Here is a 23,448-nt window from a genome sequence, read left to right as displayed (position 1 = left end):
GGCAGTTAGAAAAGTCTACCTGAATTGTGGCGATAAGGAGACTAGCTCCTTCATCATGACAATGCACATGCCCACATGTCGTTAAAAATCAACTAGTTTTTGGTGAAAAACGGCATGGCAATGATTATTCACTGCCTTACTTACTCGGCCTAGCCCCCTGCACCTCCTTCTGCCCGTGAAACTCACTCTTAAACAATCTTCAACTCAGACTAACGTGTGCCACTGGAGGATTAATGAATCCTGCTTAAAAGGCGATATATAGGGATGAGTTGGAAAAATAAATTGTTTACTAGTTTTAGGTTAACATGGGCTCGATCTCTAATTTTTATTCTATCTGGGAAGCCCATAAGGCTGTATTTAGAGGACACTGCATAGCTTTAAGGGTCCACATCAAAAAAGATAGATTGCACCAGATAGACATTCTGGCTGACCAACTAAAGATTTTTGAAGCTAAACTAACTATAACCCCATCCAAAAGAATACTTAGAGATATACAAGTGCCTACAAGTAGTATTCAACCCCCTGCAGATTTAGCAGGTTTGATAAGATGCAAATAAGTTAGAGCCTTCAAACTTCACACAAGAGCAGGATTTATTAACAGATGCATAAATCTTACAAACCAAAAAGTTATGTTGCTCAGTTAAATTTTAATAAATTTTAAACATACAAGTGTGGGTCAATTATTATTCAACCCCTAGGTTTAATATTTTGTGGAATAACCCTTGTTTGCAATTACAGCTAATAATAGTCTTTTATAAGACCTGATCAGGCCGGCACAGGTCTCTGGAGTTATCTTGGCCCACTCCTCCATGCAGATCTTCTCCAAGTTATCTAGGTTCTTTGGGTGTCTCATGTGGACTTTAATCTTGAACTCCTTCCACAAGTTTTCAATTGGGTTAAGGTCAGGAGACTGACTAGGCCACTCCAACACCTTGATTTTTTGCCTCTTGAACCAGGCCTTGGTTTTCTTGGCTGTGTGCTTTGGGTCGTTGTCTTGTTGAAAGATGAAATGACGACCCATCTTAAGATCCTTGATGGAGGAGCAGAGGTTCTTGGCCAAAATCTCCAGGTAGGCCGTGCTATCCATCTTCCCATGGATGCGGACCAGATGGCCAGGCCCCTTGGCTGAGAAACAGCCCCACAGCATAATGCTGCCACCACCATGCTTGACTGTAGGGATGGTATTCTTGGGGTCGTATGCAGTGCCATCCAGTCTCCAAACGTCACGTGTGTGGTTGGCACCAAAGATCTCGATCTTGGTCTCATCAGACCAGAGAACCTTGAACCAGTCTGTCTCAGAGTCCTCCAAGTGATCATGAGCAAACTGTAGACGAGCCTTGACATGACGCTTTGAAAGTAAAAGGTACCTTACGGGCTCGTCTGGAACGGAGACCATTGCGGTGGAGTACGTTACTTATGGTATTGACTGAAACCAATGTCCCCACTGCCATGAGATCTTCCCGGAGCTCCTTCCTTGTTGTCCTTGGGTTAGCCTTGACTCTTCGGACAAGCCTGGCCTCGGCACGGGAGGAAACTTTCAAAGGCTGTCCAGGCCATGGAAGGCTAACAGTAGTTCCATAAGCCTTCCACTTCCGGATAATGCTCCCAACAGTGGAGACAGGTAGGCCCAACTCCTTGGAAAGGGTTTTGTACCCCTTGCCAGCCTTGTGACCCTCCACGATCTTGTCTCTGATGGCCTTGGAATGCTCCTTTGTCTTTCCCATGTTGACCATGTATGAGTGCTGTTCACAAGTTTGGGGAGGGTCTTAAATAGTCAGAAAAGGCTGGAAAAAGAGATAATTAATCCAAACATGTGAAGCTCATTGTTCTTTGTGCCTGAAATACTTCTTAATACTTTAGGGGAACCAAACAGAATTCTGGTGGTTTGAGGGGTTGAATAATAAATGACCCTCTGAATAAACTTTTCACAATTTAAAAAAAAATTAAACAAAGAAATAACATTCTTTTTTGCTGCAGTGCATTTCACACTTCCAGGCTGATCTACAGTCCAAATGTCACAATGCCAAGTTAATTCCAAATGTGTAAACCTGCTAAATCTGCAGGGGGTTGAATACTACTTGTAGGCACTGTAGTTTCAATGCGCTCAAAATTAAAAGATATTACCATTTACAAAATGGAGAAACTATTACTTTATTGTAGATAGAGATATTATGATAAAGGGAACAAGTCCCATACTCTTCTAGCAAGGCAACTCAGGGAGGATAGGGGGAAGTCGTTGGTCTATGCACTTAGGGATAAAAAGGGGACAATCGTTTATGATCGTGATAAAATTGCTAGGATTTTCCAAGATTATTTATCCAAGTTATACTCTTCAGGATACTCTTCCTCCTAGCCCAGAAAAGAGGAAGATGGTTGTCCAGGCCTTCCCTCAACATCGGTTAAACTCCCACACACGCTCTCTCAGTCTCTTAATGCACGATGGTACCCAACAGGGGTGCCCCCAGTCCCCCCTATTTGTTTTATGTATTGAAGTCCTGGCTGCTGCATTCGCCTTAACCCAAATATTCATGGAGTAGTGGTGATGGACAGGGAGTTCAAATTATCTCTATTCGCAGACTATGTTCTACTGACACTAAAGGCCCCGTCACACCCAGGGAGATCACCAGCAAGATCGCTGATTTTGTGACGCCACAGCGATCTCGCCAGCAAAATCGCTGTGTATGACATGTATCAGCGACCGGCCCCCCGCCGGGTATCGCTGATCGCGCTGGAACGTCCTGGGCCGTTTTTTGATCGCTGGTCTCCCGCTGGCCAGCACACATCGCTGCGTGCGCACCGAGAGACCAGCAATCAGGGACGCTGGGAGCTGGTTTCCAATGTAAACAGCGGGTATCTAAGAGCCGCGCGGCTCTTAGTTACCAGCTGTTTACTTTGGAAACAAGCTTGCTTGCTGGTCCTGATCGCTGGTGAGTCTGTCTATGTGACAGCTCACCAGCGATCAGCTAACTATGTCCCAGCGATCCCATCCACGTCGGATCATTGGTGGGATCACTGGGACATTGATACGTGTAACGGGGCCCTAACACATCTGCATATCACCCTCTAATCTGCATGCTCTTCTGGGAAGGTTTGGCCAATTATCAAGATAAAAGTGAACAACAACAAAACAGAAGTGCTCCCACTAAATGTCTCAGATTCTGCATTAAATCCATTAAAAGGGAAATATAATTACAAGTGGAAAGACACCTCCCTAACATATCTAGGGGTTCAATTGCCTAACTATAAAACATTATACCAGAATAACTTCTCAAAATTATTCCTGGAACTTAGGCGATTAATTAATACAGCTTTGGCAAAAATTAAGAGACCACCACATCAAAACCCTGTCATGACCAGCCCATTGTCCAGACCTGAACCCCATAGAAAACCCCTGGAATCAAATAAAGAGGATGATGGATAGTCACAAGCCATCAAACAAAGAACTGCTTAAATTTTTGAGCCAGAAGCAGTGTGAAAGACTGGTGGCAAGCAAGCCAAGATGCATGAAAGCGGTTTTAAAAAAATCATAGTTATTCCACAAAATATTGATTTCTGAACTCTTCCTGAGTTAAAACATTAGTATTGTTGTTTCTAAAGGATTATGAACTTGTTTTCTGTGAGGTCTGAAAGCACTAGGTTTTTTTTTTTTAATTTTGACCATTTCTCCTTTTCAGAATAAAACAAACAAAATTTATTGCTTGGAAATTCAAAGACATGTGGAGAAGTTTGTAGACTAAAAGAACAATTTACATTTTACTTAAAAATATACCTATAAAGAGAAAAATCAGGCAAACTGAACATTTGAAAGTGGTCTCTTAATTTTTGCCAGAGCTGTATGTGGAACAAGCTTCCACTTCCTTTGTTCGGAAGAATCTCAGCGATCAAAATGACCATACTTCCAAAACTCTTATACCCATTTATGTCTCTTATAGGGAACTACAGTATGTAATGTTCAATCATTTATTCTTTAATTTATTTGGGCACACAAAAGGCATGGGACTGAAAATCAAATTATGATTGCAAGTAAATCTAGGGGAGGACTGGGTGTCCCCGATATTATTAAGTATTACTGGGCAGCTCATCTTTGGCACATCCCAGCGTGGTCTAATCTCAGAGCATTTTCTAGATGGATGGAGGTTGAGAAACTCTGGCTAACCCCAGTACACCCCAACTCTTAGCTTTGGGGAACCTCTTACAATAAGTTAGATTCACACATGCTGGGCCCAATAACCTTTACAAAAACAATTTGGGATCAATCCTCTAAAAAACTCCCACTAATATCAGAACATTGCCCTTTGAAGATATAGTGGCTATACACTCTATAACTCTATTACCTTTTAACATGTTATACACCAGGCAGAACTTACTGGCTAACACTCACTACAGATCAGACATTATATGCATTCTCTTTACTCCACCTCTAAAGTTTCTTACCCCACACATTTTGAAAGATTGTGTAGGCAGGCGTTTCAACCAAGGGCCTTGTATCTGAAATTTACCAGATATTAATTAATCCTTATCCAAATGAGCACCCCAAATACTCTTATATGAGTAAATGGGAAGGTTTTTGGGATAATCTCTTCCACCCTGTATTTGGCAGGAGATCTGGAGAAAACGCAGTAAAAACTTCATGTTCCACCTACAGGGAAAATCAATATAAACTACTCATGTTCTGGTATCAAACTCTTTCCTGTCTGCATAAACTCAAACCTACCATCCCTAGTTGTTGGAGATGTGGGAATGCAGAAGCTGACCTGCCCCATTTGTTTTGGTCATGCTCAAATATTCTAGCCTTCTGGGAATATATCAAGTCCTTGATTAGTAATGTCACCGTCCATCAGATCCCCTTGGGTCCAAAATTTTATTTACTCGATATATCACCATTTCAACTAGGTCGTAAAGCCATACTGGTTTTATTACATACCCGCTGCCCGGGCATAGTAACTAACTATGGTTAGTTATAACAAATTATAATGATATATATATCTCTATCTCTCTCTGAGTGTATAGCCCCGCCCACTCCGCATAGCCACATTCCTTATAATATCCCACATCATCCGTCAACCAGAGCTACCGGACTACTACCCCTAATATGCCACATTGTCCCATCAGCCAGAGCCACCGGACTACTAATATCCCACATCATCCCATCAGCCAGAGCCACGGGACAACTACCACTAATATCCCACATCATCCCGTCACAGCCGCTGGACTACTACCCCTAATATCCCACATCATCCCGTCACAGCCGCTGGACTACTACCCCTAATATCCCATATCATCCCGTCAGCCAGAGCCACCGGATTACTACCCCTAATATCCCTCATCAGCCAGAGCCACCGGACTACTCCCCCTAGTATCCCACATCATCCCTGTCAGCAAAAGACCCACTGGACTACTACCCCTAATATCCCACATCATCCAGTCAGCCTGGGGTCAGAACCAGAGCACTGAGTCGAATGGCCCCAACTTCCATACCGAGGATCCCTTTAAGAAAGGCCTGGTGTCAGAACCAGAGCACTGAGTGGATTTACCCTAACTTCCATACCAGAGATCCCTTTAAGAGAGGCCTGGGGTCAGTACCAAAGCGCAGAGTGGATTTGACCTCACTTCCATACCGGGGATCCCTTTAAGAGGGGTCAGAATCAGAGCGCAGAGTGGATTTGCCCTCACTTCCATACCAGGGATCCCTTTAAGAGAGGCCTGGGGTCAGAACCAGAGCGCTTAGTGAAATTGCCCTAACTTCCATACCAATGATCCCTTTAAGAGTCCTCCCAAGACCTCCTTCTCTCCTCCATACTTATTCACTCCTCACCCAACGCCTCCAAGACTTCTCCCGAATAGCCCCATCCTCTGGAATTCCCTGCCCCAACACGTCCGGCTATCATCCACACTTGGATCCTTCAGACGGAACCTGAAAACCCACCTCTTCAGGAAAGCCTACAGCCTGCAATGATTCCCGCTGCCTCCTCACCACTACCGGAGCTACCGCCTCAGTCACTAGAGCTGCTGCATCCCCCCAACCTACTGTCTCCTTCTCCACCATCCTGTAGCATGTAAGCCTGAAAGGGCAGGGTCCTCTCTCCCCTCTATATCAGTCTGTGAATGTTAGTTTGCTTACTGTAAGTGATATCTGTAATTCGTATGTAACCCCTTCTCATGTACAGCACCATGGAACCAATGGTGCTTTATAAATAAATATAAACATAATAATAATAAACAACAATAAGCGACCCTGTGGTCAGAACCACAGCGCTGAGTGGAACGGTCCTAATTCCATACCGGGGATCCCTTTAAGAGAGGCCTAGGGTCAAAACCTAAGTGCTGGATGGATTTGCCCCAACTTCCATACCAAAGATCCCTTTAAGAGAGGCCTGGGGTCAATATCAGAGTGCTGAGGGATTTGCCCTAACTTCCATACCGGAGATCCCTTTAAGAGGGAAGATGTGCCTATGGGATGGAGGATGTATGATGGGGATATGGGCACGGGAGGGGGTGTGTGCTCTCTGCTCCGTTCTGGGGGGCAGACAATGGCTGGGAGCTTATGTTCCCGGGGATGCTAAATTTCTCCCACCATGTCAGTGTCTGCTGAGGTGTTGTCGAGTTGGGAAAACTGTTGCTCATAGCAACAAATCACAGCTCCGCTTCCTTTAAACAGCGAGGGTGAAATGAAAGATGCTTTGTGATACACACACATTCAATTTTATATATATAGATAACAACTGCCAGATGTTTGATAGCCTGTAAGTGGAAGTCGATTCATCCCCCAATCGAACACTGAACTACAAGATATTCGAGGTATCGAAATCTCACTGCTACGTTGAATAATACTATTGATCATTTCAATGCAGTTTGGACTCTTTGGGACACGTATTGGGTTCAGAGAGACTACTTATAAAGGCAGCGATAATTCGTTGCTATGGATCATATAATGTTTTTTTTCTTTCTTCCCCGCCCCTTTCTGCCTATGTCTTGTCAGTGTTTTTGTTTAAACCTATATATTGAGTTGTAAGCTTATTACGTTGTGCCTACCTAATATTGATGAGAAATTTGTGTTAGAAATTGCATCCATTTTTGCTATCTTAAGAAATATGCTCTTGTATTGAAGGATTCGGACTTTTTCTGTAATGCTATGTTGAAAAATGTAATAAAAATTCAATTATAAAAAAATGTACTTACATATAACCAACAAGTGAATCAGTTACAGTCATTTAAAACATTGGTCAGGTAGAAACAGGCATGTACATCACTGACTGAAAAGAGGGGAATTTTAATTTATAAAAAAGAGCATAGTGCTAATGTAAACGCGCGTTTCACTATGGCCCCCTGAGGAAGCCAACGCGAAACACGGTTTGAGGCTATTGACAGCTTATCATTTACAACTGGCTATAGGTAAGAGTCTCTCTAGACATGGTGGGGATGGGTTTATAGTAAATCCAATTCACAGCACAGGCGTATAAGGAATCACTTTCTCTGAGTAACTATGAGGTTTACATAAGCACTATGCACTTTTTTATAAATTAAAACTCCCCTCTTTTCAGTCAGTGGTGTACATGCCTGTTTCTACCTGACCTACTGCTCTAAATGACTGTACATGTCTTTCTGATGTTAGCTAAAGAGTATTTTTTATACATCATCATTTGGACATTTATTCCGTACTTTCAACTTCTAATCCAATTTTGGAGAGTCCTTATCCTGTCGCTTGTCAGGTCCTCCTAATGGCACAGGGTCTGACTCTTGCTACATGGGTATATGCTGATAGGATTTCTGTTCTGGTGATCGTTTTTCTCAATATTGTACAATGAGACTACACAGAAGTAGGCGAGATGAGTGTGTGCACATAAGGTGAAACCAGAAAGACTATAAAATTCACCTGGACTGAAGCGCACACTCCGCTCTCCTACATCTATGCACACAGATTGTACATTATTTGTGATTTCACAGAAATGGGACATGCTGATCCCACAGTGTAGCAGAGCTTAGTTTGCCAGCAGGTTTACCTGCATTCCTCTGATGGCTTTACATAGGACACAGGAAAACATACTCTAGTCCAGTGCACAGAATAAACAGTTGCCAGGCCCAGCTCTGACATTTACCTGCACTAGCGTTTGCCTTCTGATCTTATCTCATATCAGAGAGGGAAGAGGAGCTGTAATTAGTGAGCGATGGGTCAGGCAGCAGAGCAAACTCCCTCCTCTTGTAGACACATTGCCGCCAGATTTCAATACCAGCCTGCGCCTTTGTGCAGAAATTTCATGCATTCAACACTTTATGATGCTTGTACAAGTGTTATTACGACCTCTGATTTCAGCATAAGCTGTCGTGTGTACATGAGGAATTACACTATTTTTGGCCATTATATGACATGTATCCTGCATTTTTCACTAGTTTTCTCCAATTTTCAGTGGTCTTTGATCTTGCCGCCCTTATGTCTGCCATACACAGAGAAATTTGGCGGATTTGCTGTCTCTCATCTGTATTTCACACCTGTCACATGGAGGACAATTAAACAGCAGTACTAAGCAGTGTAGCTGTGCATACCGCTCTAGTGTGAAACAAAATACTTCTAAAGCAGAACCACCAAATTTGTGTGAGTCTCTGCAACTTCTTCCTTCCCTCTTCTTAGACATCAATAGGCAGTTATACTATGATTCCTTGGTGAATTGGTAGTCTGTCTTCAGCAAAATGACTTTTAGCTGTATTTCTTAATGGAAGATGAGCTCAGGAGGTGGAGAGATGAAGTGGCCCATAAGTGGAGAAAGCAGCAAATTTCTCAATAAGACATTAGAGTTTCTTTTATTTGCTTGTACTATTGATTTATGCAAAGTTTGCTGATATGACAGTGACTACTTAAATGGGAACTTGCCATTTTACCGATGATGCCGCAACTCTGGGAAAAGCGAATCAATGGCTGCATGATTGCAAACAGGAATATCTGTCTCTGAAACACCAGAGTGCTTGTAGTTAGAAGATCCAAACAGGATCCATAGCCAAAGATGAGAGTAGTCTGGGGCTGATCCCGGCCAGCTTCTCCCGGCACCGTACTAGGTGACTGACCGGTCTCTCGCTAGGGAAGAGACCTGTCAAATCACCTTTAGTAGCACCGGGAAAGATGAAAACTATAGGGAGGGAGTTAGCATGGTGATGTCACGTTTCAGGAAAATCAAATTATCCCTAAGTAAATCATCTTTTCCCTGACAGCACCGTACAGAGATTAAAATAGAAAAAAATCCCTAGGGAGGGACCACAGCTGAGAGGACTTTACTCCTAAGGAGAGGTCCAAGTATCCCAAATCCAGCCTGCAGTGCTTAAAGAAAGTAGAAGGTGAAGACCAACTGATGCCTTACATATATGATGGACTGATGCATTGGCCCTTTCTGCTCAGAAAGTGGTCATGGCTCTTGTAGAGTAAACCTTAATACCCTAAGGGGAATATTGACCAGGCGAAGAAGAGGCCAGAACTGTGGCCATTCTAACCAGTCTAGCTAGGGAGGCTCTAGAAGCCTTCCTAACCTTATCGGGGTGTTGAAATAATACAAACCTGGATAAAGATTTCCACTAGGGACTCATAACTTCCAGGTATTTCAAAAGCATCTCCTAACATTAAGGAATGAAGGACTAACTCACCCCAAGATCTCAGAATCTGATACATAGAAAGAAGGAAGAAGTATTTCTTGGAATCTATGAAACTTACAAACCACTTTTGGAAAAAAAGAATCTTGCATACAAAATACACTGCGGTTTCAGAAAACATGTAATAGCTGAACAGAACATGACACTTTTTATATAGCTGTGATGGGATCTATAGTCACATATTTGTCAGTATGGATGATACAGAATAGGAAATACCTCTTTTGAACTTGGTACGCTGCTATTATCTTTCTCAGTTGCAGCCCATTTGACAGCATTTCTCATGGTAGGGGCCTTCCAGGTAGGCCATGGATTGATGAATCTACCATTTTTGCCCTTGACCGACTTGGTGACATCTTCCTCTAATCTGATATCCAGCTTGAAGCTCTTTCTTGAAGAACGAGAGGAGTCACTACTTCTGGAGCTGCGAGTTGAGCTCTGTCGTTTTCGGACCGTCTCTTTTGGGTACTGATTGCTGGAGGTTAAATATTCATCATCTGCTTCTAATAGCTTTTCTAATCTAAAATGAGATATACACTAGTAAGTAGACAAGTAAAAACAGCCAATAATGACACAGCGCGTCGGGAGCTTCTACTGAACACTGATCCTGCTATATGCTTAGCCTGGAATTATTCTAGGAAAAAAAAAAAAAAAAAAAAAAAAGGACTTTACACGGTCACTATAACCAGCGATCAACTACAGCACTCATAACATTGTCAATTTAGAGGTTCTTAGAATGGCTGCCCAAAATATATTATATAGTGGGCAGATTGAAAATAGAAGTACTTGAAACTACACGTGGTGCACAGTCAGGTCACAACTATCACTGGAGGAACTTGTGTCCTCCAGAGCTGCATCTCAGCCACATGATTAGTCTAGATTTTATTAATAAATCTGCCCATACAGCTAAGAAGAATCTGCTGGGAACTTATACCAGTAACTCTAAGTTACGGGCATACCGTGACAAAGTGGGTCAGACGATTATAGCCTCTAGGAACATAAACACCTGCGGTAGTTAGAACGGCTTCACTGTCCTTTTAGCATTTCTGGCTTTCTTTGCTCTGGTGCTGTAACGGTTAAACTGCTTAGTTGGACTCCTGGAGTTCTCAGTCTTGGGTTGTATCAGCTTTTCTGGGTTCCTTACACCCAGCAAGTATAAGAACCCTCCCTCCTTGCATCTGACCTTGCCCGTGATAGTTACCACTACCTGGTTTGGAGTTGAATGAGAGAACTCAGTGTTTGGAGCAGGCGGTTGGAGAGTTTTTCTGGAAACTGCTGCATGGAGTTGGTTTGCATGTTTTTGTGAGTGTATTTGTAGGATTGTAGTTTTCTTTTATCCCTGTCTGTTAACCTCCGTCTTTCTGGTTAGTGTTTGCCTATACACTTCAGCCTCATGCCTCCCTGGGTGGGGGAGGGAACAGAGAAGGGTAAGATAGGAGAATAGCAAGTTATGAGACCCTGGCATCTCCAGCATCCGGGGTAATCCTAGCAGCATAGTCCTTAGACGGATTTTAAATGTACATTTTCTGTGAAATGCCTTTTCCTTTAAGCGTGAAATATACAGTTTTTGGCCAAAATGATAGAGCCTTATCTGATTGATTCTGCACGTGATCTATCTGCATGAATCAATTTTCAGGTTCACTTTACCATGCACCAAAATTTATCTCTCATCTGTATTTCACACCTGTCACAAGGAGGTCAATTAAACAGCAGTACTAAGTAGTGTAGCTGTGAATACCGCTCTAGTTCATTCTGTTAGAGATAACTGTTGTACTTTAAGACTCTAGTCTAAGTTTACCCCACTTAATGTGTGCTGAAAATTTGCCCCAAAACTTTGGTGCTGCAGGTGAGGTCCATGGCCCTTTTCTCCAAAACTATGCCACACTTAAGGGAGGTCATGCTCCCTTGCTGATCAAGACAAAGTGTACAAGACAAATACATCATATTTAGTAAATCATGAAATACATTATTTTTGCTGCAACTTACAACAGAATTCTGGCATATGTAGCTTAATAAAAAAGACGCATTATCCATGTTAGGTGTAATATAATCCTTATGGCTACATTTGCACATCCCTTTCATTTTTTATATCCATCAAAGAGTACCATTTTTCTACCACGGGACATCAGTTTTGCCTGTTTACCTCTTTGTTTTTAAAAATTAATGTAAAACTACGTAAATTTTATTTTTTCAGATTTACACTCAGCAATGGATAGGTTAAAAACTAAAAGATATAAAACGGATGTCTTCCGTTTTTCATCCATATTTGATGGATTCCCATAGATTTGATTGCAAGTCTGATTCGCAAGAACAGAGGAGAAACGGACATGCACATGTTTGAGAGAACAGATAGAGGGATCTGTGAAATAAAATAAATGAACGGTTCCATTAAATTCTATGACTCAGTGTGAGGTCAGTTTAAAAACGGACAGCACAGACGATAAAAACAGATGTGTGAATGTAGCCTTAACGAGAAAATTACTATATTTCAGTGAGAGCAGAATTAATGTGCATTCACATTGATAATACGGCAAGAGCACACTGCAAAACGTATTGATAAGCCACAAACCTCCTTGGAATGACTTTGTTCTTTCATTCATGGAATAGCGAAATCGACTATGCTACTTTACGCGTATATACAGAGAAATCCAGCCAAAAATACAAAAATAAACACAAGACAGACTTCTGTTGGAGCTGCATGTCAAGAATTCTACTTAATGTATATACACGGTGGACACTGCAAAATGTTCTCACTGAGATAACCCTGTAAGGGAAAGTAAGGTGCAGGTGGAAATGGAGTCCTTAACATGCAGAAAATGGTATTAAAGGGAACCTGTCTCTGGATTCATACTGCCCGTGGTTCCAGCAGCATGAATCCAGTGACAGAGCCTGGCTGAGCGATTACAGCCAGATACAGGTGCTTCTCACAATATTAGAATATCATCAAAAAGTTAATTTATTTCAGTTCTTCAATAAAAAAAGTGAAACTCATTATATAGAGTCATTACAAACAGATTGATCTATTTCAAGTGTTTATTTCTGTTAATGTTGATGATTATGGCTTACAGTCAATGAAAACCCAAAAGTCATTATCTCAGTAAATTACAATAATTAACAAAAACACCTGCAAAGGCCTAAGCATTTAAAAAGGTCCCTTAGTTTATTTCTGTAGGCTCCACAATCATGGGGAAAGACTGCTGACTTGACAGATGTCCAGAAGGCAGTCATTGACACACTCCACAAGGAGGGTAAGCCACAAAAGGTCATTGCTAAAGAAGCTGGCTGTTCACAGAGTGTGCTGTCTCCAAGCATATGGCCGGGGTCACACTAGAGAGAAATACGGATGAGTGAGAGGCGTAAAAACCACGCATTGCACACAGACTAATGATTCTCTATGCTATGGGGTAGCTCCCATCAGCCGTATATTTCTTGCGCGTATTTTACGAGTCGAGACAATTGCAGCATGCTGCGATTGTCAGCGTATTCTGGCTGAAATACGCCCATGCAAGTCTATAGATGCACAAAAAAAACGCATTACACACGGACCAGACGTGTGACTTGCGAGAAATATGCACTGGTGTCCTTTAACAAAAGCCGGCAATTCAGTGAGCGATACAGTAAAATCACACTGACATGGTTAATAAAGAAACAAAATAGAGATTCTGTGTACACATAGAATACACATAATATATATATATATATTTACATTTCATAGAGTACTACATATCACAATAGCCGCTAATTCAATTGCCGGCTTCTGTAAAATCAATACAAAACCCGACATGAAATGACGCATGGTTTACATAGTTAACCATTTCATGTATTTTTTTTTATATGTCCCTGACTAATAATTAGATTATTATTTGTGTGTAAAATTTTGGACGTCTAGGTGTTAAGGGGTTAATTCATTGGGAAAAAAATGCGTGGGCTCCTGCGGCAAAATCGCAATCAGAGAGGTAAAGCAGGTGAGTGAGGGCAGATTTTAATAGCCTTGAGAGATACCATTGAGAGACCAGTCCCTGTGTAAACCACTGAACCCCTTCTGATGGAATGCAGCAGGGGACGTGACTGAGCAGCGGAGAGGTAGGGATATGGTTGCTTTTTTGTTTTATTTTTGTTACAGGTCGATGGTTTATTTTTGGATTACCAGAGCATGACAATTGTTTTTGGATTATAACGGCCACAGCAGCCAATTTATTAATTAGTTAAGACACTTGGTGAGGTCCTCGAAGTTAACAAAATCTGGTGATTTACCATGGCCTTGCCCCTCCCCCCCCCCCCCCCCAGCCTTACTCCCGGCCGTGTTTCCCATTTGGCTCGGAAGCACAGTGAACCGAGGGAAGGGGTTACCTCGTACCGTTAACGTGCACCCAGCTTCCACCGCCGGGTGCCCCAAATCTCACACAGTTAACGTGCAGTGCACCCGGATTCCGTCGCCGTGTGCCCCCAAATTCATCGCCAAGTGATACCGACTTCCATCGTCGGGTATCCCCAAGATTTTTCACCAGACCATCACCAAGACCAACCACACAAAGAGGGAATCTATGCAATGTATGACTCTCCCCACTTCCAAATTTTAAACCAACCTCGAGGACCCACCAACGCCACACTGAGCGCACCTCAAGTGCTCGAGACCCCACCACCAGCTATGCTATGGCCCTTTGTAACCCTTCTTGCAGGCCCGTAAGCCACAAGTCCGTCCCCGCTACATTCAAGTGTACCCCGTCTGCCAACCAAAAATCCTTCTCCAAAAAGTCTAGATCCTTATGGCGTACCGCCATTCCTCCATTGAACACAACAAATTTGAACACCGCTTTGTTTACCTTAATGTGGGCCTTATTGATGCTTTGAACTGACCGTGACCCCTGCCAACATTTCCTGGGTACAATGTCACACCCCACTACTTTTATATTTGGGTAAGTAATGCTTAGCTGCCTTAGATCCTTTTTGATATTGCTAGTCAGACCCCTTCCCGAGCGTTTTGTGAGATCGTTGCCCCCAACATAATAATAATAAATTTTATTTTTATAGCGCCGACATATTCCGCAGCACTTTACATTTCAGAGGGGATTTGTACAGACAATAGACATTACAGCATAACAATAATCACATACAGTAGATTATAGCAAATACCAAGAGGAAAGAGGGCCCTGCTCGCAAGCTTACAGTCTATGAGGAAAGAGGTAGACACGAAAGGTGGGTGGTAACAGTTGCCCTGATTGTATGGACCAGCCATAATGTTAGGTGTGTGACAGTACGGACACAGAGGGCTAATGGATGCATAAAGCATGTGGGAGAATGATGCGGGGAACCTGGTTATGGTAAAACTTTTGGCTCTGCCACACAGGGATAGATTAGGTTAATGTGTTGAGGCGATAGGCCAGTCTGAATAAATGCGTTTTCAGGACACGCTTAAAATTGTGGGGATTGGGGACTAATCGTATTGACCTGGGAAGTGCATTCCAAAGAATTGGCGCGGCACGTGTAAAGTCTTGGAGACGGGAGTGGGAGGTTCTGACTATTGAGGATGCTAACCTCAGGTCATCAGCAGAACGGAGGGCGCGGGTAGGGTGGTATACTGAAACAAGGGAGGAGATGTAGGGTGGTGCTGAGCCATGGAGGGCTTTGTGAGTGAGGGTAATAAGTTTATACTGAATTCTGGAGTGGATGGGTAGCCAGTGTAATGACTGGCACAAGGTAGAGGCATCGGTGTAACGATTGGTGAGGAATATGATCCTGGCTGCAGCATTCAAGACAGATTGGAGAGGGGAGAGTTTGGTAAGAGTGAGACCGATTAGAAGAGAGTTACAATAGTCGAGACGAGAATGAATAAGAGAAACAGTAAGAGTTTTTGCAGAGTCAAAGGTAAGAAAAGGTCGAATTCTAGAAATGTTTTTGAGGTGCAGATGACAAGAGCGAGCCAGTGATCGAATGTGGGGGGCAAAGGAAAGCTCGGAATCAAGTATGACCCCAAGACAGCGGGCCTGTTGCTGGGGAGTAATAGTGGAACCACACACAGAAATGGCAATGTCGGGTATAGGTACATTAGTAGAGGGAGGAAACACCAGGAGTTCAGTCTTTGACAGGTTCAGTTTCAGATATAGTGAGGACATGATATTAGACACAGCGTTTAGACAATCGCCGGTGTTTTCTAGAAAGGCTGGCGTGATGTCAGGAGAAGAAGCGTATAATTGGGTGTCATCAGCATAGAGATGGTACTGGAAACCAAATCTACTGATTGTTTGACCAATAGGGGCAGTGTACAAGGAGAAGAGGAGGGGGCCTAGAACCGATCCTTGGGGGACCCCAACAGTAAGGGGAAGATGAGAGGAGGAGGAACTGGCAAAAGATACAGTAAAGGAGCGGTCGGAGAGATAGGAGGAGAACCAGGAGAGAATGGTATCCTTGAGGCCAATGGAACGGAGCATAGTGAGGAGGAGCTGATGATCCACAGTGTCGAATGCTGCAGAGAGATCCAAGAGAATTAGCATGGAGTAGTGACCATTTGATTTAGCTGTTAGCAGATCATTGGAGACTTTAGTGAGGGCAGTTTCAGTGGAGTGTAAAGAGCGGAAACCGGATTGGAGAGGGTCGAGAAGAGAGTTTTCTGAGAGATAGCGGGTAAGACGGGAGTGGACCAGGCGTTCCAGGAGTTTAGAGATGAAGGGAAGATTAGAGACAGGTCTATAGTTAGCGGCACAGTTTTGGTCGAGGGATGGTTTTTTAAGTAGTGGACGTATGATGGCATGCTTAAATGAGGAGGGAAAAATACCAGAAGAGAGAGAGAGGTTAAATATTTTAGTTAGGTGAGGGGTGACAGCAGGGGAAAGGGACTGGAGGAGCTGTGACGGAAATGGGTCACTGGTGCAAGTAGTTGGGCGAGAAGATGCAAGGAGCCTGCTTACTTCTTCTTCTGTGACTGGTTCAAAATCAGAGAGTGAGTTAGATGCAGTGGGGGAGGGAGGACAGTGCATGGTATGAGGTGATTGGGAGATAATTTCCTGTCGGATCTGGTCAATTTTTTCTTTGAAGTAATTGGCCAGATCGTCAGCTCGGAGCTCCGTGGTTGGGGCCTGTACTCTTGGATTGAGTAGAGAATGAAAAGTGTCAAAGAGACGTTTCGGGTTATTGGACAGTGAGGTGATGAGGGTGTTGAAATAGGTTTGTTTTGAGAGGTGAAGGGCAGTGTTGTATGTTCTAAGCATAAACTTAAAATGGATGAAATCTTCGGGTAGATTGGATTTTCTCCACAGACGTTCGGCGCACCTGGAGCACCGCTGCAGGAAACGTGTTTGCACCGTGTGCCAGGGTTGTCGCCGTCTGCGTTGTGGTGTTCTATTTATAGGGGGTGCAAATTCATCCAGGGCAGTTTGAAGTGTTTCATTGTAATGCTTCAATGCAGAATCAGGACATGAGAGGGAGGAGATAGGGGCCAATGAAGACTGCAAGTTCTTCATAAGTTTCTGGGTGTTAATGGCCTGTATGTTTCTATAAGTCTGGACAGTGGGGGTGACCTGAGCAGCCTGGCAGTTCTTGATAGAGAATGAAAGAAGATTGTGGTCAGAGAGCGGGAGAGGGGAGTTTGCAAAATCATCCACTGCACAAAGCCGAGAGAAGACCAAGTCGAGGGAGTTTCCGTCTTCATGCGTTGGAGAATTAGTAAGCTGCGAAAGGCCAAACGAGGAGGTTAGAGATAAAAGGTGAGTAGCAGATGGTGAGAGGGGAAGAGCAATGGGGATGTTGAAATCTCCCATGATGAGGGTAGTGATGTCACAGGAGAGAAAATGTGGAAGCCAAGTGGCAAAATGATCCAGGAACTGATGGGAGGGGCCGGGAGGACGATACACCACCGCCACTCGCATGGAGAAGGGGGTGTAGAGTCTGACGGCATGGACCTCAAAAGAAGGGAAGACAAGTGAGGGTACTTGAGGGATAACCTGAAAGGTACATTTTGGTGATAGGAGCAGACCAACGCCTCCACCAGCTCTACTGTCTGATCTTGGGGTATGAGAGAAGTGAAGCCCCCCGTATGAAAGAGCAGCAGCAGCGGTAGTGTCTGACTGCTGGATCCAGGTTTCAGTAAGAGCCAGGAGGTTAAGAGAATTAGAAAGGAAAAAGTCATGAATGAAGGAGAGTTTGTTACACACTGAGCGAGAATTCCAAAGTGCACAATTAAGAGAGACAGATGGCATGCAGGGAATATTAATAAGATTAGAGGGGTTTCTAAGTGTAGCAGTCGGGGGGTTTGACTCTCTATAACATGGGGGACCAGGGTTGGGAGCAATGTCTTCTGCGACTAGGAGAAGGAGGCTAGAAAGAGTGAGCAGATGGTTAAGTGATTTGTGAGAGCGTCTCTGGTGTTGAATGGTGGGACTGACTGGATCTGTGCAATTTAACAACGTGAAAAGAGCATGAGTGCTATACATAGGAGAGGAAAGAAGCGAGGGGCCAATGTGGATGGAGTGTAGAGAGTTAATGCCAGGACGGTGGATGTGTGTGAATGCAGCGGCCAGGATTAAAATTACACAAATGCATATGGTATATATTTGTTGTACTCCAAATGTACAGGGAGTAGATGTATATAAATGTCTTACCTGTCTCCTGCCCTGTCTAACTGCCATGTTATAACTGCCAGTACTTTGATAAACTGTACTTGGATAAAGTGAGCATAAATGCCTACTGCATAAATGCTATCCCCTAGCTATGTCTGAATATATAGGAGGATAAGACTTAGAACTTTTTTTTTTTTGGCCTCTCTCTCTTCTCGTTAATCAATCACACTAAATTGAGACACCAGGACCCAATAAAATGTTGTGGTCAAATAAACACATGTCCAGCACTACATGGATCATAAAGCACTTTGAAAAGTTTCTTGACCTCACAACATAAGGGGACAAGCAGAGTAAGTTGAAAAAAAACTATATACCATATATAAGCTTGCAGAGTTGAAAACACAGAGATAGCAGTCAGGATTAACTGCTTGCTGACACTGAATGGAGACACAGGAGTGGATTCAGAGCAGAGACTGGAAAAGCTGGTTACCATATATAAGCTTGCAGAGTTGAAAACACAGAGATAGCAGTCAGGATTAACTGCTTGCTGACATTGAATGGAGACACAGGAGTGGATTCAGAGCAGAGACTGGAAAAGCTGGTTACCATATATAAGCTTGCAGAGTTGAAAACACAGAGATAGCAGTCAGGATTAACTGCTTGCTGACATTGAATGGAGACACAGGAGTGGATTCAGAGCAGAGACTGGAAAAGCTGGTTACCATATATAAGCTTGCAGAGTTGAAAACACAGAGATAGCAGTCAGGATTAACTGCTTGCTGACATTGAATGGAGACACAGGAGTGGATTCAGAGCAGAGACTGGAAAAGCTGGTTACCATATATAAGCTTGCAGAGTTGAAAACACAGATAGCAGTCAGGATTAACTGCTTGCTGACATTGAATGGAGACACAGGAGTGGATTCAGAGCAGAGACTGGAAAAGCTGGTTACCTGTATGAAGAGAATAGATGCAAAACTAAGATATTCGGTGGCCCATGGAGGTAAACCGCCCGCTGAAATTCACAGAGTACCCGGCTACAAACCAACTCCTATACCCAAGCCACTTATTTAACGCTACTTCCTTTGTAAAACCTAGCTGTCTTCTGTCAGTCTGTCAACTCATGCTCCCCAATAAACGTAAGAATGTTCTATAATCCAAATTAGAGTTGGAACGTGTCTTGTAACAAAACAAACATAAGTTAATGAACGTTTTTGTTGCTTGAAGGGTTGGCTCCTTCATATCCTTGAGGTTGTATGTAAGACCTGTATCGTTGTGACTCCCACCGACCAATTCTTTTTAGAATTTCCGGATTCAAACCTCCTACTGCCGCCTCTGTTGCGGCTCCAATGTGAAAAGAATGGCCTGCAGAAAAGCTCGGTTCAATGCCTACCTAGACAAGAATGACCAGTCTTCATGGGAGGTCATACGTAGGATCGGTACCATTTTGTCTCCCACCGGTTAATTTCCTTATGATTCCTGGACTTAAACATCCTCTCACTGCCTCCGTACAGCCCCAATTTGAAACAAATGACTTTTCTAATTGTGCGGCTCCATAACCGCTTCCATCAATCACTTTCGAAACACCTGACGAACTGATATTTCGACCTGAAAGACCTATCCTCATGACATAACAGGAGTCGTCCGTGCCTGGGCCTGCAGGCCATGAAAATACCAAAACATAGCCACGGGCACCTAATAGAATCCTGCACCTTTCCCAACATAACCTCCTTTCCTTTTGCCCTTTGATGAGTCTTCGACTTTCCAATCCCAAATTCTAACCCTGTCTGTGTGGCTATAATATCTCCAGCTAAAATAAACACGGCTGTCTGACTAAAAATTCTTTGTCAAATCAGTTCTATTCCGAAGTGGGAGGGGGGTAGCTACAGAATGCATAACTGTATAATGACATGTGTCATGCTTTAAAACTATTATCCTGCCCGTATTGTAGCCAGCTGACCAATTTCCAGGTTTTGGTTCTAGAAACACCCATATGTACAATAGTTGGGTCTAGAAACACCAATATGTATAGTACAATAGCTGGGCAGTAATAATTTTTTAAATCTACCTACTACTATTCCTGGAAAAGTGCTATATATAGGGGAAGATATGATAAATATAGAGTAATTAAAAGCTGTACCCAAAGTAACATCAACCTTATAACCAACTATTAACTAACCTTCATAATGCCTGGACATAGTAATTGAAATAAACCTATGTTACTTGTTTTTCGTGCCCTGGTGTACCCGCACTTGCTGGGTCCAGGTCATCGGGGCTAGGCATATCGCCGTACCTGTTCATGTATTTATCTACATTACCCATAGCTGCTCCCCGTTAATGAAAAGGAAACTGGGAAGAGGTATATTCCATTTTGTGTTAATGTACTTGATCACTTCTTTCTTTAGTTGCTCCCCCTGACTGCCGGTCCCTCCGATTAGGTATACTCCTCTTCAGGTTATTGCACTGGATTACTCCTTGTCCAGAGGTCAGCCTTAAAGAAACAAGACTTGGGCAATATAACAGTCACGCTGCATTCCCTACTCACCAACACACATGAACAGCCAGAGGGGGTCCTCTAACTTTTGGCTTGCACACCAGGACCACGATAATTATTATGATTTTTCCCATCCTGGACAAAGGCATTGCCATGAAATAGAAAAATTATGCCAAGCGTACCACAACATTGGACTATACCCATTAGTCACCGATCCCTGTGTTACCTCATTCCTCACCCACCATATTACTTAAATTAGGGAAATTCATATAGGAAAGACCCCGCTGATGGCTCTGTCCACTCTAATTAATGGCCGACACTGTTGTGTTTGTGCCTCTGCTAGCTCTCATTAATGACCAGCACGTTTGTGTTGTACCTGCCTCCAGTAATGGCAGCACTTGTGTTTATGCTCTGATTCTTGGCTGCAGCACTGACTATAACCATTGAACACCAAGCCTTTTTTTGACCAATTACACCCCCCTCTATTTCTATGCTGTCCAAATGTCCGTGGCCGAAGAGGACAAATCCCCCCCCCTTGCTCTGTCCTTTGTCCCTGGAACCCCCACCTCTGCCTATGTCATTTCCTCCCTCTAATCGTCCCATCTCCATTGGCTACCCGCAGTCAGCCTCCCCTTTTCTCCCCCTCCCCTATACTTTTTCCCCTACTCCATCAATAGGTCACTTCCTCCCTTTCAGAGTCATGTCCACCTCCCCCTATGTGTCGTGTACGGCGGCTACTATAAATCTTGTCAAAAACTAGGTGTGTTTATTTCATTAAAATAATTTTTAATTAATGTCTTTGGGTGTTTCTTAAATGTTTAATAGTCTAAGGTTAATAATGGATAAGTGTCTAATTGACACCTCTCCATTATTGATCGGCTTAATGTCACCTTCCAATTGCAAGGTGACATTAATCCATTAATATTAACCCATTAGCCACGGCTACAGGGCAATGGGAATAGAGAGGATAAGTGCCAGAAAAGGTGCATCTTATAGAAGTGCCTCTTCTGGGGTGTCTGGGGGCAGATTTTTGTAGCCGGGGGGCAAAAACAATAGTCCCTCTATAGGCTATTAAAATCTGCCCTCACTCACCTGCTTTACCTCTCTGGTTGCGATTTTGCCACGGGAGCACACACATTTTTTTCCCACGAATTAACCCCTTAATTTAACACCTAGACATCCCAAATTTTACACACAAATCATAATCTAATTATTAGTCAGGGACATATAAAAAAAATACATGAAATGAAATGGTTTACTGTAGGTAAACCATGTGTCATTTCATGTCGGGGAGCACGGTGGCTCAGTGGTTAGGGTTCGAATCCCACCAAGGTCAACATCTGCAAGGAGTTTGTATGTTCTCCCCGTGTTTGCGTGGGTTTCCTCCTACAGTCCAAAGACATACTGATAGGGAATTTAGATTGTGAGCCCCATTGGGGACAGCGATGATAACGTATGCAAAACTGTAAAGCGCTGCGGAATATGTTAGCGCTATATAAAAATAAAGATTATTATTATGTCGGGTTGTAGAATGATTTTACAGAAGCCGGCAATTGAATTAGTGGCTATCCGGCTATTTTGAACTCTATGAAATGTAAAATATATTATATATATATATATATATATATATATATATATATATATATATATATATATATATACACACACACACGCTATGTGTATATATCTATTCTTTCGTTTGGGTTTTAACCTGTCATAGGGCTCCAATATATGTTCATTTTGCAATCCTGCGAGAAAATCTCGGCATACGGATGCTTACATGCACAAAATACGCGACCACACCTTGATTACAGATGACATACGGATCACTATTTAGGGGACATTTCTCCGTATTACGCATGTAAAATACGGACCGTATTTCTCGTCGGTTAGTGTGACCCCAGCCTATTAATGGAAAGAGGAGAGGAAGGAAAAAGTGTGGTAGAAAAAGGTGCACAAGCAACCAGTGTTAGGAACGGCGGAACGCACGAAATAAAAATAATAAAGTGCGTTCGCCGCTTGGGGTCCACAGTGCAGTAGGTGTTACAACCGCTGCTGAGTAATGGCAGACGAGCAATAAGGTGATATAATGCGCACGGGTTCAACTTCACCCGAAGTGCGCAGAGCGGGCTCTGTTCACACACAGAGGCGCCGCAACAAAAACATACAAAAAGGCTGAGCCTGTAAGGCTGTGTGCACACGCTGTGGATTTAGGTGTGGATTCATCCGCGCGGATTTTGTAAAATCCGCAGGTGAAACCGCAGGTCAAAAGACCTGCGGTTTTACCTGTGGATTGCTCTGCGGTTTTGCCCTGCGGTTTTTAATCTCCTCAATGGAGGAGATGGCAAACCGCAGCAGAATCCGCAGAAAGAATTGACATGTCAATTCTTTCTGCGGATTGAAAACCGCAGATAATCCGCACGGAAAATTCCGCACCGTCTGCACTGCGGTTTTTGATTCCCATAGGGAATCATGGTACTGTACACTGCAGCAAAAACTGCTGCGGGTCCGCAGCGGCCAAAACCGCTGCGGACCCGCAGCGTGTGCACACACCCTTAGAGTCACAGGCCTCAGGTAAATGCACACACGGTATAAGGTCACAGGAGCAGGAGCTAAGACAGAGGGGCTGCATCCATCTAGACCTACCATGTGTGCAGCGTCGCTACTGCAAACGCCAAGAAGGGCTGCAACTGCAGCGCGGCGCAGGACACTGCCGCTGGACGACACAGCTACAAAGCAGGCGCTATGTCGGACGCTAGCGCAGAGGTGCGGT

General features: G+C 43.4%; 1 protein-coding gene across 1 annotated transcript in view; it reads right to left on the bottom strand.

Moving 5' to 3' along the window:
* The window catches only part of NAPEPLD (N-acyl phosphatidylethanolamine phospholipase D), a 54,247-nt gene that overhangs the window by 12,433 nt on the left and 18,366 nt on the right, over positions 1-23,448 (bottom strand). Inside the window, exon 2 of the mRNA XM_073573639.1 lies at positions 9,850-10,150. Coding sequence (XP_073429740.1) covers positions 9,850-10,150 — 301 coding nt within the window. The remainder of the gene's footprint in view (positions 1-9,849; positions 10,151-23,448) is intronic.

Source organism: Dendrobates tinctorius, unplaced genomic scaffold (assembly GCF_039654945.1).
Source record: "Dendrobates tinctorius isolate UK_male_01 unplaced genomic scaffold, ASM3965494v1 ptg000035l, whole genome shotgun sequence".
Classification (NCBI taxonomy): Eukaryota; Metazoa; Chordata; class Amphibia; order Anura; family Dendrobatidae; genus Dendrobates; species Dendrobates tinctorius.
This window is presented reverse-complemented; position numbering and strand designations above follow the sequence as displayed.